We start from the raw sequence: 17906 nt of genomic DNA, 5'->3' as shown, positions 1-17906 counted from the left end.
TTTAATCTTTCCAAGTGCCCACCTCTTGCTTTCTTTCTCCTTGTCCCTAGCTGAGGATGAATTATCACATTGTCACCACATGCTTCGAGGTATCATTTTCACTTCCCTTATCTGTTCCCCAAGCAGAAGTGGTAGGCGAAGCAGAAGCATAAGATGTTGAAGATGAGTACTCGAAAGCAAGGCTAGGTAAGCAATCAGGAAAGGGTTCCAGGTAGTCGGTTCCAGATCGGAAGATTGATACCAAGTGCTGGCTCTTGTCGTGCAGATGAAAACAACGACAAAGAGAAGGACAGGGAGAAAACATGATATGAGATACTCTTGCTTTCAACCTTCATGATATGAAATACTTTTGCTTTTGATGGGTTGTTTGCAGAGGTATCCCAGGGAATAAGGAACACTGAGTGACTCGAGAGGCTTTGTTGGGAAGGCATTCTCGGAGATAAAGGGTTATGTATGTCTGCATTGCAAGGGAGGGTGAAGGTCGACATTTATATGAATTAATAACCGGTACTATTCTTTCACTCTTGTCGTCAACCGTTGGATGATTGAATAGTAATTCTTCACGTGCTTTCCACGTCACCAGAAATCTTCGACAGATTGCCCGTAGTTTCTGCAAAGCTGACTCTGCATGTGACAGATGTTGACACGTCTGGAAAAAGCAGATGCCTCTCTGATATCTGGAATCGGCGCTTCGACAAACTGCCCGTGATTTTCGCAAAGCTGACTCTGCATGTGACAGATGCTGACACATGCTTCTCCGATATCTGAGCTTGCCTCTTCGATCTCTGAAATCCCATCGAGTGCAGAGGTTGCATGTGACAAGTGCGGACAAATCTGGAAAAAAAGATTGGCTGTGGTTTATGAGCAAGCCCAGTTTTTGAGAAAGCTAGCGCCTCTTCGATTTCTGAGCTCGCCTCTTCGATCTCTGAAATCCCGTCGAGTGCTGATTTTTATAGAGGTACGCAGGACGTTCAAAGCACACTTGAATTTCTACCTGTAGAAACTCCCTTCTTGCACTTCTACGATCTTGACTTGTCTGACCTCTTCTTTCTTTAACACCTCTGAAAATGTCTGGCCTCTCCGACCGTCATTTTGACTTGAGCCTTGGTGAAGAGGCAGTCCCGTTTTCTCTAGACAACATATGGCGCCCATCCTTCATATCCCCTACTGGTCCTCTTACAGTTGGGGATTCAGTGATGAAGAATGATATGACAGCTGCGGTGGTGGCCAGGAACCTTGTCACTCCCAAAGATAACAGACTACTTGCCAAACGGTTTGATGAGTTGGCTGTTAAGGATTCTCTGGCTCTTAGTGTGTAGTGTGCAGGTTCTGTGTCTAATATGGCCCAACGCCTATTTGCTCGAACCCGTCAAGTTGAATCATTGGCGGCTGAAGTGGTGAGTCCCAAACAGGAGATTAGAGGGCTCAAGCATGAGAATAAACAGTTGCATAGGCTCGCACATAACTATGCTACAAACATGAAGAGGAAGATTGACCAGATGCAAGAATCTGATGGTCAGATTTTACTTGATCATCAGAGGTTTGTAGGTTTGTTCCAACAGCATTTGCATTCGTCTTCTGGGGCTATACCGCGTAATGAAGCTCCAAATGATCAGCCTTCGATGCCTCCTCCTTCTGGGGCTCCGCCGACTACTGAGACTTCTCCTAAGCAGCCTTTGTGAAGGCTTCCTCTTGTATTTTCTGCTTAATGTTCCTTTTTTCAATGAATTTTAATGTAAAATACCTTGCATATCTATCAATGTTTCAAAAATAAACCCACACCAAAAACAATTAAACAAGCAACAAATAAAAATGACAATCATGGCAAAATAAAATTGCAGAAAAGGAAAGGTTTTTAGGAACGCAAAACATGGGTTGTCTCCCAAGAAGCGCTTGCTTTAACGTCTTCCAGCCGGACGATACCTCCTTTTAAGCTCCATTAGGGCTCACGGCATGGAGGGGTATTTCCTCCACGATATGCTCCTCAAACAGGTCGTAATAGGGCTTCAAACGATGCCCATTCACCTTAAATTCATGGCCGGTTTTCATGCTTTGGACTTGGACTGTACCATGGGAAAAAACATTAGTAATAACAAAGGGTCCAATCCACTTAGAGCGTAACTTACCGGGGAATAATCGAAGGCGAGAATCAAAGAGGAGCACTTTCTGCCCTTTGGAGAATGTCTTTGTACGAAGCATCTTGTCATGATACGCCTTGGTCTTATCCTTGTAAATCCGAGCATTCTCGTACGCCTTGTGCCTAATTTCCTCGAGTTCATTTAATTGGAGCTTTCTATGCACCCCGGCGGCATCTATATCTATGTTGAAGGTCTTCACAGCCCAATGTGCATTGTGCTCTAACTCGACGGGCAAATGACATGGCTTACCATAGATGAGCCGAAAATGGGACATGCCAATGGGAGTTTTGTAGGTCGTACGATAAGCTCACGATGCATCGTCTAAGCGCAAGCTCCAATCCTTCCTTGTTGGCCCCACAGTTTTCTCAAGGATTTGCTTGATCTCTCAGTTTGAAACCTCGGCTTGCCCATTGGTTTGAGGATGATAAGGTGTTGAAACCTTATGTGTAACGTTGTACTTTTTGAGCAAAGCCTCAATGGTTTGATTACAAAAGTGGGAGCCTCCATCACTAATGAGAACTTTAGGCATTCCAAACCTAGAAAAAATGTTAGTTTTCACAAAATCTGCAACAACCTTAGAATCGTTAGTATAAGTGGCTTTTGCTTCCACCCATTTTGAAATGTAATCAACAGCTAGCAAGATATAAGTGAAACCATAATATTGAGGGAAAGGACCCATGAAATCAATACCCCAAACGTCAAAAATTTCAACAAAAGATAGGGGTTGCTGCGGCATTTGATCCTTGGTACCTATGTTTCCCATTCTTTGGCACCGATCACACGTTAGACAATAAGTTCTAGCATCTTTAAACAACGTGGGCCAATAAAATCCACATTCAAGAACCTTTAATGCCGTTCTTTGAGTGCAAAAATGTTCACCACAAGCATAAGTATGACAAAATCTTATGATCGAAAGAAATTCACAATCATGCACACATCTACGCAAACTCTGATCAGAGCAATACTTCCACAAATAGGGATCATCCCAAACATAGAAACGTGCATCTTTTCGAAGTTTATCACATTAGTGCTTGGTGAGAGTGCTAGGAACTTGTTTAGGCACTAAGTAATTCACTAGATCGGCGTACCATGGTTCACTTACCTCAATGGACAGCAGCTGCTCATCGGGGAAAGTTTCAGGGATAGGCACGTTATGCTCATGCTCCTCATGGACCATTCGGCTTAATTGGTCAGCCACCACATTCTCACTTCATTTCTTGTCTCGGATTTCGATGTCAAACTCTTGAAGAAGAAGCATCCAATGAATGAGCCTCGGTTTTGCTTCCTTCTTCATTAGTAAGTACTTTAAAGCTGCATGATCAGTATAAACAATCACTTTAGTTCCAATTAAGTAAGATTGAAATTTATCTAAAGCAAAGACAATAGCTAGAAGTTCTTTTTCCGTTGTGGAGTAGTTCAATTGGGCATCATTGAGGGTCCGAGAGGCATAGTATATAACATGCGGCTGCTTGTCTTTTCTTTGCCCCAAAACAGCGCCTAATGCATAGTCGGATGCATCGCACATAAGCTCGAAAGGAAGGCTCCAATCGGGAGGAAGAATGATAGGGGCCGAAGTGAGCTTCTCTTTGAGCTGCTTGAATGCTGATTCACCCTCCTCATCAAACTGGAAGGGCACATCTTTTTGAAGCAATCGGCAAAGGGGGTTGGATATTTTGGAAAAATCCTTGATGAAACACCTGTAGAACCCTGCATGGCCAAGAAACGAACAAACCTCTCTAACCGAAGTAGGAGAGGGTAAGTGACGTACAAGGTCTATTTTTGATTAATCTACTTCAATTCCTTTTTCTGAAACAATATGGCCTAAAACTATACCTTGTTTAACCATAAAGTGGCATTTTTCCCAATTCAACACAAGGTTAGTTTTAACACATCGTTTCAAGATCAAGGTCAGATTATCCAAACAATTATCAAAAGACTCCCCAAATACACTGAAACCATCCATAAATACCTCAATTATCTTCTCAACATAATCGGAGAATATACTTACCATACACCTTTGGAAAGTGGCAGGTGCGTTGCATAGGCCGAACGGCATGCGACGATAAGCAAAGGTACCGAATGGACATGTGAAGGTAGTCTTTTCTTGGTCATCGGGAGCTATCACAATATGATTATAACCCGAATAGCCATCAAGAAAACAATAAAATGAATGACCGGCTAACCTTTCCAGCATTTGATCAATAAAGGGTAGTGGGAAGTGATCTTTTCTTGTCGTAGCGTTGAGCTTCCGATAGTCAATACAAACTCTCCATCCGGTTTGGATTCTGGTAGGCACAAGCTCATTATCTTCATTTTTTACCACAGTGACTCCGGACTTCTTAGGAACAACTTGGACCGGCGAAACCTAATGGCTATTAGAAATTGGGTAAATCACTCCACAATCTAGTAGCTTGATGATTTCCTTCTTCACAACGTCCATCATGGGTGGATTGAGCCCGCGTTATGCTTCACTAGATGGTTTGGCTCCTTCTTCCAAGAGCATTCGATGCATGCAAGTGGTAGGGCTAATTCCCTTGATATCGGCCAATGTCCACCCAATGGCAGTGTCTCTTGTTCTCCCAAAAACCAATGCTTGGTTAGCAATTAAGGTCTTGGCAACCATGGGTGTTTTGTCCACCAAAGCTCCTCCCGCTGAGGCGTCTAGCATTTGGTGTTCAATTGGTAGAAGCCCTTCATAGAAATATTGAAGAAGAAGCTCTTCCTTCATCTGGTTCTGTGGACATGAAGCAACAAGGGTTTAAAAACGCTCATAGTAAATGGGAAAGGATTCACCTTGGTTTTGCTGAATGCCACTAATCCTTTTGCGTAGTAGAATGACTCGAGAAGTTGGGAAAAACTTCTCCAAAAATACCCGTTTCATACTCTCCCATGATGTGACAGTTCCGGAGGCTAGCTCATACAACCAATCTTTAGCCTTTTCCAAGAGAGAAAAGGGAAAAGCCTTCATTTTCAGAATGCTCCCATCAACATTCACAAGGGTCATGCTTGAACAAACAACCATGAACTCCTTCAAATGTTTATTAGGATCTTCCATGGACAACCCATGGAACTTAGGAATATGGTGCAATAAACTGGACTTTAATTCGAACTCGTCGGTCTTGTTTTGGGCCGCCCTTGGATATTGAATGCATAAAGGCAGAGCATTGTCCAATCCCGAAGCGGAAAGCTCCTTGATTGTTCGATTGTCTACTGCCATATCTTGGACTTCTTCAAAAGTACTTGTCGTGGCCTCCTTTTGCTCATCTACTTTGTCTTCTTCAAGATCTAGTGCAGGTTGAGATGATTAGGGTTCTTGTTGATTCCTTACTCGTCTCAAAGTTCGCTCAAAATCGTCGTCAAAGTCAAAGATGTGCTTATGAACAGGTTGAGAACTTCGAGTCATAAACCACCTAAAACAAGAAAACAAGTAAAATCAACAACTAGGAACAAAAACACATGAAAATAAACAAAAAGAAATAATAAGGGATTAGCAAAGTTGCTAATCACCGGCAACGGCGCCAAAATTTGATGCGATGAAAGTTAAGCACTCAAATTAAACCCTCTTGTTGTCAAATTGTAGTATAAATGCAAGTAGGGATCGTTCTAAACCGGGGATTAGGAGTGCTTGCTAAAACCTCTAAACTTACTCAAAAACATAAAAACAGAGTTAAAAATGTTTGAATAGACTCAAGGGACTCAAAACAGATTCTAAAGACTCAAAACTGCCTAAAAAAAACACAAACTGGGCAGATTTGACTCTAACACAATTTTGGACGAATTTAGTGTTTTGGTTTGAATCAAAACACTCAAAAACACAAACAAAACCGAAATTTAACACTTTGAAACAAGAAAGTAAAATGGGGATTTTGGTTTTGATGAATTTGAAATAAACAAACAAGTTATAAAACTAGGCAGATTGTAAGACAAATTTGAGGAATACGATGATGGATGGATTAGTTAGAGGTCCATTCTTCACACATGACACACTTGTACATGAATCGATTTCCAATTGCTTTTCAATAAACTATTATGCTCAACACCCTAGATTAACCGTGATGCACAAATTAACCCTCAGATTTTCCTTTACTTATTGAATTGGATGAATGCATGCGACAACCCAAATCATTCTCTAAAAGTCCCCTATATGAATGCATAATAGAGATACAATCAGAGATCATTACGTTCAATGAAAATCATAAGTGTTGACGAGGCAATTATAACTATGAATGCATGATACAACTGCCAAGAATTCAATTAACGCGATTGTGATAAACAACCTTCACTACTCATGGATATAAACTTGTAACGATTAGGTGAAACTCATTTATATTCTAGCATCTAATTCATGCATGAAAATTAAGTATGCATCCTTAATAAACATACAAGAATCAGTTATGAATAAAATAGATAATTGAATTGCAATCACAACTTATCAAATCACAATTGGAAGAAATCAATTCATATCTCAAGCATGTTCATGGCTTCAAACTTCCCCCTAACTAAATGGGGGTTTAGCCACTCATAATTACAACAAAATCAGAAAATGGATTTAACATTGGAAACAAAAGAAAGAAAACACCTAAATGCTCCAACGATCCAAGTTGACAGCACGGACATCCAAGCACTTTCCTTTCCTTCATTTGCTACGGCACAAGGTGTTGGTGAGTGTTTGAAGGTTTGTTTGTATGGAGGAATGGATGTAAATATGAATGGATGTGTTTGGATGAAGGTTGTATTGAAATGGGAGTGAATGATCTAAAAATATATGAACTCCATTTATGTTACACACACTTCCTTTTATAGAGGAAGTGCAAGGCAAAGCATGGGTAAAATGGAGTAGTGTTGAAATGATTCAAAGGTGAAAGTGGAGTCATGATGGAAAGCATGGGTAAAATGGAGTGGTGTTGAAATGATTCAAAGGTGAAAGTGAAGTAATGATGCAAAGCATGGGTAAAATGGAGTGGTGTTGAAATGATTCAAAGGTGAAAGTGAAGTAATGATGCAAAGCATGGGTAAAATGGAGTGGTGTTGAAATGATTCAAAGTAATGATGCATGAAATCTGAAATGATGGAGGGAACAAGGAATGGAGTAGCAATTAAGTGCAAGGAGGGAACATGGATGATGATAAGGTAATCTTGACTCATGTTTCTTCTTTGGTTGCTGAGCTCTTTGTCATTTTTACATTAATTCTTCTTTCTTTTTAACACATTCCAAGCCTTTTTAGTCTTCAATTTCGTCCGTCCACCATACTCCATGCATGTGATATCCATTCCATGCCCAAAACTGCTCCAAAATGCACCAAAATGCACCTTATTGCTTTATAAGGCCTATGGACCTACAAACACACGAAAATAGCTTAAAATACATAATTAACTAAGAAATAACAACATAAATGCATGAGAACAAGCTAACTCAATCGCATAAATATGCTCCTATCAATCCCTTGTCCCCTTCACCCATTAGATTTCATTCACTTTCACCTCCACTACATGCACTCATTGATGCACCACTCCTCCACTTTCCTTGCCCATGCCGTGCATCATGAATCCACCTGCACCTATGACTCATTTCTGCACCATTCCACCTCCCTTTCCTTTATCTACCATGTGCCCAATCATTCATGTTCCCCACTTGCATTCATAGCTACAACACCACTCCATTTCACCCCCCATGCTTTGCATCATTACTTCACTTTCACCTTTGAATCATTGCTAACACCACCATCCATCCCTCCATGCCATGCACTTCCTCTATAAAAGGAAGTGTGTGTGGCAGCCATTACATTCAGTTTTTGCTAGAGAATTCATCCCCATTTCGATACAACCTTCATCCAAACACTTCCATTCATCCTCACATCCATTCCTCCATACAAACAAACTTTCAAACACTCACCAACACCTTGTGCCGTAGCAAAGGAAGGAAAGGAAAGTGCTTGGATGTGCTTGCTGTCCAACTTGGATCGTTGGAGCATTTAGGTGTTTTCTTCCTTTTGTTTTCAATGTCTAAATTTATTTATCTTTGCTTTGTAAGTATGAGAAACTAAACCCCCCTTAGCTAGGGGGGAATTCGAAACTATGTTCATGCTTGCAATATGATTTGATTACTTTCAGTTGTGATTCATAAGTTGTGAATTCAATTTACTTATCCATTTGAATTAAAACTGATTTGTGTATGTTGGTTGAGAGTGCACGCTTAATTTCCATGCATAAATATGATGCTAGGATATAAGGGAGTTTCACCTAATCGTTATGAACTTATATTCACAAGTAGTAAAGGTTGTTCGTCACAACCATGTTAAGTAAATTCTTGGCATAAGTTTCATGCAATTCATAGTCACAAGTGTTTCGTCAATGCTTATGATTTTCATAGAACTTAATGATTCTTGCTTGTATCTCTATTATGCAATTCATGTAGGGAACTTGTGGGGAATGCTTTGGGTTGTTGTATGCAATCATCCAATTCAATGAAATTAGAAAAATCTGAGGATTAATTTAAGCGTACCTAATTAATCTGGGGTGTTGAGGTTCACGGTTTATTGAAAAGCAACTGGAAATCGTTTTATATGCAAGTGTGTCATGCGTGGAGAAAGACCTTCTAGCTTGCCCATCATCCATTCAAATCACCAAATTCATCCAAAATTTGTTTTAAGTCTTTAGTTACTTGTTTTTACTTAAATTCATCCAAAACCAAATCCCCCTTGACTTTAGAGTGTCTAATTAGTTAGAATTTGTCCTAGTTGTGTTTTTAAAGTGTTTTGAGTTAAGATATAATCAATTTTCATCCAAACTTTGTGTTAGTGGCAGAAACTGCCTTAGAGTTGTTTTTAGGCAGTTTTGAGTCTATATAATCTATTTTGAGTCTTGTGACTTTGTTTTGAGTCTTGTAAGTTTAATTTCATACTTTTAAGTTTGTTTTCACATATTTAAGTCAATTTCAAGTGTTTTAGCAATCCCTCCTAATCCCCGGCCTAGAACGATCCCTACTTACATTCTTTACTACAATTGACAACAAGAGGGTTTAATTTGTGTGCTTATATATTTCGCATCAACCGGGGATTAGGAGGGATTGCTAATCTATGCTAAACTGACTTTAAAACACAAAACTAGTCCTGAAAACACTTAACTAGACTCAAAGAACTCAAAACAAACTGAAAAGACTCAAAACTAACTAAAGTGACTCAAAACAGCTTAAAACAACTAAATAGACTCAAACTAGACCCTAGGAAGTGAGTTGGACGAAAATTGGTTTTACCTTGACTCAAAACACTTAAAACACACAAATTAAAAGAGTTTCTAACTAATATGACTCAACAAAGTAAAGGGGGAGTTGGTTTTGACGAATTTGAAACAAATAAACAAATTGTAAAACTAAACAGATTGTAAAATGAATTTTGAGAAATAACATGGTTGATGGATTAGCTAGAGGTCCATTCTTCACACATGACACACTTGTACATGAATTGATTTCCAATTGCTTTTCAATAAACTATGAAGCTCAGCACCCGAGATTAACCGTGATGCACTAATTAACCCTCATATTTTCCTTTACTCATTGGTTTGTATGAATGCATACGACAACCCAAATCATTCTCCAAAAGTCCCCTACATGAATGCATAATAGAGATACAATCGGAGATCATTACATTCCATGAAAATCATAAGTGTTGACGAGACATTCGTAACTATGAATACATGATACATTTTCCCATAATTCAATTAACGCGATTGTGACTAGCAACCTTCACTACTCATGAATATAAATTTGTAACGATTAGGTGAACTCATTTATATTCTAGCATCAAATTCATGCATGAAAACTATGTATGCATCCCTAATTAACATACAAGAATCAGTTTTGAAGAAAACAGTTAATTGAATTGCATTCACAACTTATCAAATCACAATTGGAAGAAATCAATTCATATCTCAAGGATGTTCATGGCTTCGAACTTCCCTCTAGCTAAGTAGGGGTTTAGCTCCTCATGTTCACAAAACAAAGATAATTAAACTTAAACATTGAAAACAAAGAATGAAAACACCTAAAAATGCTCTAGCAATCCAATCTGGAATGGCAAGCACGTCCAAGGGTCCTCCTTCTTCTTCTTTGTTGCGGCACAAGGTGTGGAATGATGGATGAGTGGTAAATTATTGTGGTGGATGGATATAGGTGAGTTATGGTGAAGGGTGGATGGGTGGATGATGGAAGATGTAGAATGGTCCGGCAAGGCCTTATATTTATAAGGATCAGACCCAAAAGACCTAGTTAATTTTTAAGATAGCATAGGACACCAAATCTTGTAGAAAATAAGGTAATTGAATGTTACAATAAAAGAGAAAGGGAAAGGGAGATATGCGGCAGAAAATAAAGGAAAGGAAAAATAGGAAAGAAGATCTCTTGGACAATGATGTGAAAATTATGTTGACACACAAATTAACCCTCTTTTTATCAATTGTAGCAAAGTATGTAAGTAGGGATCGTTCTAAACCGGGGATTAGGAGGGATTGCAAAATCACTTGAAAACGGACTCAAATACGTAAAAACAAGTTTAAAACACTAAACTAAACTCAAAGAATGCAAAACTAAACTTTAAAACACCAAAACAAACCAAAAGATTCAAAACAGCCCAAAAACACTCAAAACTGCCTTAAAACCACAATCTGGGCAGTTTTGAACACTAGACTCAATCTTGGACGAAAATTGGTTTTATCTTGACCTAAGACACTTAAAAACATAAACTAAAGTGATTTCTAACTACTATGACTCAACTAAGTAAATGGGGATTGATTTTGGACGAATTTAACTTTTAAAACAAAAACTTTAAAAACAAACTTTAATGAAAACGATTTTGATGAAATAGAATGGGGAAAGGCTAGTTAGAGGGTTCCTTCTCCACACATGAAACCTATGCATACGACTCGATCTCCAATTATTCTTTCAACGAACCATGAATGACAATGCCCCAAATTAACTAGATTGACCAATTAACTCTCAGATTTCCCTAGATTCATTGAATTGAATGGGATACGCATTACAACCAAATTATTCTTATCAAGGACCCTAACTATGGAATACGCATGATAGAGACACATATCAAAGATCATTAAGTTCAATGGAAATCATAAGCATTGACGAGGCATTCATAACTATGGGATACGCATGTTACTCTTGCCTAGGATTTACTTAACACAATCGTGACTAGCGACTTTTACTACTTATGAATATAAGTTAATAACGATTAGGTGAAATTCCCTTATACTCTAGCATCAAATTCATGCATGCAACCTAAGTGTCGACCCTCAATCAACATACATAAACATGTTATCAATCAAATAGATAAGTAAACCACATTCACGATTCATGAAATCATAATTGGAAGAAATCAAGTCATATAAAACATATGATCATGGCTTTGAATTCCCCTCTAACTATAAAGAAATTAGTTCCTCATGTTCGCAAATACACAAAGACAAATAAATTTAAACATTGACATAAAGATAGAAAACACCTAGAAACGCTCCACAATCCAAGCTCCTTGAATGGCATGCACGGCTCCAAGTTGTCTTCCCTCTTCTCCTTGCAAACTCACGTAACAAGAGGTATGAATGGTGAATGGTGTAGTGAAAATCTGGTAGAGGGTGGTGAATGAATAGGTGCGGCAAGGATCTAGGGTTCTAGAAGGATAATGCAAGGCAGATTTTTAGGCTTCTAGAAAGGTTCTTAGGTGTCATCTTGATAGGATAAGATAAGGTCATCTAGAAATCCCATTTTAAGCACCCTAATCTAATTAGAAACCCTCCTAAGTGGCTGGAATGTGGATAGTTTAGGATAAGGATAAGATAGGATAGGATAAGGTTTGATTGGATAAGATAAGCTAAGATAAGGTTATGGATGAGGTTTTGGATAATACTCCTTATCTTGAGCTGATTCTTTGGCTTTAATTCTTCTTCTTCATGTAGGAAACCTTGCTTGAGTAGGAAACTTCATATATCTAAGAATCCATCTTCAATTAGGACTCCTTTAGTGATTAGGAATCCCAATTCATTTAGGAATCCTTCATTCAAGTCATTTCCTTCTTCAACTAGGAAACTTTGTATCTTCAATTCTTCAACTTTGAAACGCCTTCCTAGCTTCACCAATTCCTCAAATTCGTCCATCCCTTGTGCTTCATGTGCATGAACCCCATTTTAGCCCAATTTTGCTCCAAAATGCTCCAAATTGCATCCTTTTGCTCACTTTGTCTCTAAAACCTGAAAACACATGAAAATAGCTTAAAAGACTAACTTAACTAAGAAAACACAACATAAATGCATAAGAACTAACTAACTAAGGCGCATAAATATGCTCCTATCACACAACAAGGATAGGGAAAAGGGGAAAGGGAATTTAGGGCAAAAACCTAGGGAGAAAAGGAATGGGAAGACACGGCTTCGAAGGGTTGACTCTTCCACTTTTAAGAAAGTTAAGTGCTTTAGGACAAGGAAAGGTGTTTTGAGTATCGTCTGAAAGTAAGACAAGTTTTAAATTAATATTTCCTTCTTCTTTGATTGATTCCTTTCTTCAAAATCTTTGATTTAATTCTTCTGGCACATTCCTAAACATTTTTGAACTTCAATTTCGTCCATCCTCCTTGCTCTATGCATGTGTTATCCATTCGAAGCCCAAAACTGCTCCAAAATGCTCCAAAATGCCCTTTTTTGCTACTTTAGCTCATTGAAGATACAAACACACGAAAATAGCTTAAAATACTTAAATAACTAGGAACTAACAACATAAATGCAAGAAAACAAGCTAACTAAGTTGCATAAATATGCTCCTATCATGTATACGCATCTTTGTTTAGTTATGATCGTCATCCTTCCATCCTTCATGCGTTCTTTGAGCATTGGCAAAACTAAATGACGGTTAACGTTTTATTTTATGAACTTACAAATCCAATTCAGGACATCGGATTCCTAATCCATAAGTTCCTACGGTCCTTAAATATTATGTACTATAACATATTAAAGTTTGGTGACGATCCAACAGTCAGATCGTCGATTCATAGTTTTGCCAAGTAACATATCGTAATGAATTTAGGTTCAAACGATCATACTACATCATATGAATATCCAAACTGAATTCAAGACATCTAATTTAGCCTGAAAATAGCATCGACGGTCCTCTGGCCAAGCACCGCCACACGCGCAGCCGTGGGTACCGGTTGGCCGCCCCGACTCGCCGGAAAAATCAAATATTTCTAAAAATTCTTAAACTTCACAAAAATCAAGATCTCAGTGAGTGGAGCAACTTTTATACCTGTAACTAAGTCCAATTTGGCCGGGAAAAGCCTCAATTTCACGAAAACCCGTCGGCACCCTAGAAATGGGTGGTTCTTGATTCAACTCCAAATGAGCTCCAACGCCTCAACCATTGTTTGGGCTTTGTTCTTGGGGTTGAGGATAGTCTATTTGCGGTAGTGGGTTATGGGGTTGGATTCAGAAAAGGGCGGATTGCCACCATAGAACCCGTTGCACCAACCGGTGTTATTCTTCATGAAATTGGGTCTAATTTCTTCCATTTTGGGGTGAAATTGGTAGAGGGATATGAAGGGTGTGGCAGTTGATAGGAGCATATTTATATGACTTTGTTAGCTTGTTTCTTTGCATTTAGTCAGTTAGTTTTTGTTTATTATAGTGATTTAAGCTATTTTCGTGTGTTTGTAGCTTCCGATAATCAATGCACACTCGCCAACCGGTTTGAATTCGGGTGGGTACAAGCTCATTCTCGGCATTCTCCACAACCGTCACTCCAGATTTCTTAGGCACACATTGGATAGGTGAAACCCAACGACTATCGGAGATGGGATAAATCACCCCACAATCTAGAAGTTTGATTATCTCCTTTTTCACAACTTCCATCATCGGAGGGTTGAGACGGCGCTGAGCCTCTCTAGTTGGTTTAGCCCCCTCCTCAAGAAATATATGATGCATACAAGTCGTAGGGCTTATACCTTTAATATCGGCCAATGTCCATCCTAGGGCAGATTTGAATTCCTTCAACACACGCACTAGCTTCTCCTCCTCTTGTGCCGTCAGGGATGAGGAGATGATGGCAGGTAGTGTCTCGTTTTCCCCCAAAAAGATGTACTTCAAATGGCTTGGTAGGGGTTTGAGATCAAGTATGGGTGCCTGAACGATGGATGGAAGCAACTTATTAGTCGAAATGGGAATGGACTCACAGTTAGGAAACTTACCATCATGTGTAGGCAATGAATCAAGGGCCGCAACCAACTCAATAACTTCCTCACTAGGAGGCACGGCATGGCCTAATTCATGTATGCCGTGGGGTAGCTTAGAACCTGCCCCCTTGGTTGTGAGTTCCATGCCTCGTGTAATGACTTTTTCAAGCGCATCGTCATTCAAATCTTTGAGATATCCCTGCGCCAAAGAGTCAATTATATCAATAGAGAAACATGAATGGTCCTCACTAGGGTATTTAATGGAATCAGAAAAATTAAAATTAACAACTTCCCCATCGAATTCCATGGACAAAGTTCCACTATACACGTCAATCTTCGTCCGGGCCGTTTTCATGAATGGCCTTCCTAGGAGGATGGGCAGCGAAGGAGCATGGTTCGATTCATCCATTTCGAGGACATAGAAATCCGCTGGGAAGACTAAATGATTCACTTGCACAAGAACATCTTCCAAAACTCCCTTTGGATAGGCGTTAGATCTATTGGCCAATTGTATTATTACACCATCATTTTTCAATGCTCCTAAGTTCATAGATGCATAAATGGAATATGGCATAATGATGCGTAAAATAACTAAACACACAAATTAAACCCTGATGCGAAATAGATAAGCACACAAATTAAACCCTCTTTTTGTCAAATTGTAGCAAAGATGTAAGTAGGGATCGTTCTAAACCGGGGATTAGGAGGGATTGCTAAACACTTGGAAACTGACTTAAAACTCAAAAACAAAGTTTAAAAACACTAACTTAGACTCAAAGAATGCAAAAGTAAAGGTTAAAACACTTAAACAAACCTAAAACTCAAAACAGCAACTAGAAGGCTCAAAATTGCCTAAAAACCACTTTCTGGGCAGTTTTGAGCACCTACACTAATTTGGACGAAATTTTATGAAAACTTGAATCAAAATACTTAGAAACACAAATCAAAACACTTTCTAACTAATCTAAGACTTCAAATTAAAGGGGGATTTGTTTTGGACGAAAATTTAACACAAAACAGAAACTTGAAACTAAACAGATTGTAAAAACGATTTTGGTGAAATAGATGGATAAAAGGCTAGTTAGGAGGTTCTTCTCCACACATGTCACACTTGCAAACAAAACGATTTTCAGTTGTTCTTCCAATAAATTATAAATACTCAACGCCCCAGATTAACCGTGAATTGCACTAATTAACCCTCAGTTTTTCCACAAGTTATTAAGTTGGATGATTGCATACGACAACCCAAAACATTCCCTACAAGTTCCCTACATGAATTGCATAATAGAGATACAAGCAAGAATCATTACGTTCTATGAAAAACATAAGCATTGACGAAGCATTTGTTACTATGAATTGCATGAAACTTATGCTAAGAATTCATTCAACGCGATCGTTTTCAAGCGATCTTCACTACTTGTGATTATAAGATTGTAACTATTAGGTGAAACTCCCTCATAATCTAGCATCATATTCATGCATGAAAACTAAGCGTGCACTCTCAATCAACATACACAAATAAGTTATCAATCAAATAGATGAACGAATTGAATCCATAACTCATGAAATAACAACTGAATGTAATCGAATCAAATTGCAAGCATGTACATGGTTTCGAATCACCCCCCAACTAAGGGGGTTTAGTTCCTCATACTCACAACACAAAGTTTATTGAATTGAAACATCGAAGACATAAGAAAGATTACACCTAAAATGCCAAAGAAGTCCACTTTGAAATCTGCACAGAAAGCTCCTCTTTCTTCTTCTCCTTGCTGCGGCAGTGAGGGTTTAGGGGCTGTTTGGATGTGATTTCGGTTTAGGGATGGATTTGGGATGATATGGTGGTTCGGAAAAGGGTAAGGGAGGTGTATGGTGGTGCGGCAAAGTGGGGTAGGTTGCTGGAATGGATGAGTGGCGGCTGGAATGGATGGATTTTGGGTGATGGTGGCTGCGGCAAAAGGTGGGGAGAAGGAGAGATGATTTTCTGATTTTGTGGAGAGGGGAAGATGTATGCGGCTAGGGTGTAAGGGTGGTATATATAGGCACTTAGAAACCCTAATGAAATCAGATTTTTAACAATGGGCTAGGGTTAGGTGCGGCTTGGGTTTAGGAGAAATGGATTAGGGTTTAACATGGCAGATTTTAGATGATTAGGCCCTAGGGTTCGGCATGGGTTGAAGGTCCACAAGGAAATTTGGGTTTAGGTCATCTAAAAGCCCAACGCCAAGAATAGAAACTCTCGAAAATGGAAACCTCCAAGAATAGAAACTTCCAACTTTTAGAAACTTTGGTTGCCAATTCCGATTTAGGAAAGATCGACCCAAAATGGAAACTTTTAGGCTTAGCTTTCCTACTTCAAGTAGGAAACCTCAAATCATCAACTCTTCAATTCCATCCCAACCTTGCGTTCCAAGCATGTCCTTTTCAATTCAAGCTCACTTTTTGCTCCAAAAGCTCCAAATTGCATCCTTTCATGTAATACATCCGCTAAACCTGAAAACACAAGAAAGTAGCTTAAAAGACTACTTTAACGAAGAAAACATAACAAAGATGCATAAGAACTAGCTAACTAAGGCGCATAAATATGCCCCTATCAAACCCTCTTTTGACAAATGTAGTAAAGTATGTAAGTAGGGATCGTTCTAGACCGGGGATTAGGAGGGATTGCTAAACACTTGGAAACTGACTTAAAAACTCAAAAACAAAGTTTAAACCACTAAACTAGACTCAAAGAATGCAAAACTAAAGGTTAAAACACTTAAACAAACCTAACACTCAAAACAGCAACCTAATGACTCAAAACTGCCTAAAAACCACTTTCTGGGCAGTTTTGAGAACCTAACAAGAACTTGGACGAATTTGAGTGAAAACTTGAATCAAAACACTTAAAAACACAAATCAAAACACTTTCTAACTAATCTAAGATTTCAAAACAAAGGGGGATTGGTTTTGGACGAAAATTGAAAACAAAACAGAAACTTTAAACTAAACAGATTGTAGAACGTTTTGAATAAAAGGATGGATAAAAGGCTAGTTAGGAGGTTCTTCTCCACACATATTACACTTGCAAACGAAACGATTTTCAGTTGTTCTTCCAATAAATTATGAATACTCAACGCCCCAAATTAACCGTGAATTGCACTAGTTAACCCTCAGTTTTTCCACAAGTTATTAAGTTGGATGATTGCATACGACAACCTAAAACATTCCCTACAAGTTCCCTACATGAATTGCATAATAGAGATACAAGCAAGAATCATTACGTTCTATGAAAAACATAAGCATTGACTAAGCATTTGTTACTATGAATTGCATGAAACTTATGCTAAGAACTCATTCAACGCGATCGTTTTCAAGCGACCTTCACTACTTGTGATCATAAGATTGTAACTATTAGGTGAAACTCCCTCATAATCTAGCATCGTATTCATGCATGAAAACTAAGCGTGCACTCTCAATCAACATACACAAATAAGTTATCAATCAAATAGATGAACGAATTGAATCCACAACTGAATGTAATCAAATCATATTGCAAGCATGTACATGG

General features: G+C 38.7%; 1 protein-coding gene across 1 annotated transcript; it reads right to left on the bottom strand.

The window, feature by feature from the left end:
* Positions 1 to 1929: 1929 nt before the first annotated feature.
* On the bottom strand, positions 1930 to 2412 carry LOC114823155 (uncharacterized). The gene is made up of 2 exons (XM_029098530.1): positions 2127 to 2412; positions 1930 to 2063 (listed from the first exon to the last, which is right to left on the bottom strand). Exons 1-2 carry the CDS (start codon positions 2410 to 2412, stop codon positions 1930 to 1932), a joined length of 420 nt encoding a protein of 139 aa, XP_028954363.1.
* Positions 2413 to 17906: the final 15494 nt, after the last annotated feature.

This window comes from Malus domestica, chromosome 02 (assembly GCF_042453785.1).
Source record: "Malus domestica chromosome 02, GDT2T_hap1".
Taxonomy (NCBI): Eukaryota; Viridiplantae; Streptophyta; class Magnoliopsida; order Rosales; family Rosaceae; genus Malus; species Malus domestica.
The sequence above is the reverse complement of the archived record's forward strand: the minus strand, read 5'-3'. Positions and strand labels throughout refer to the sequence as shown.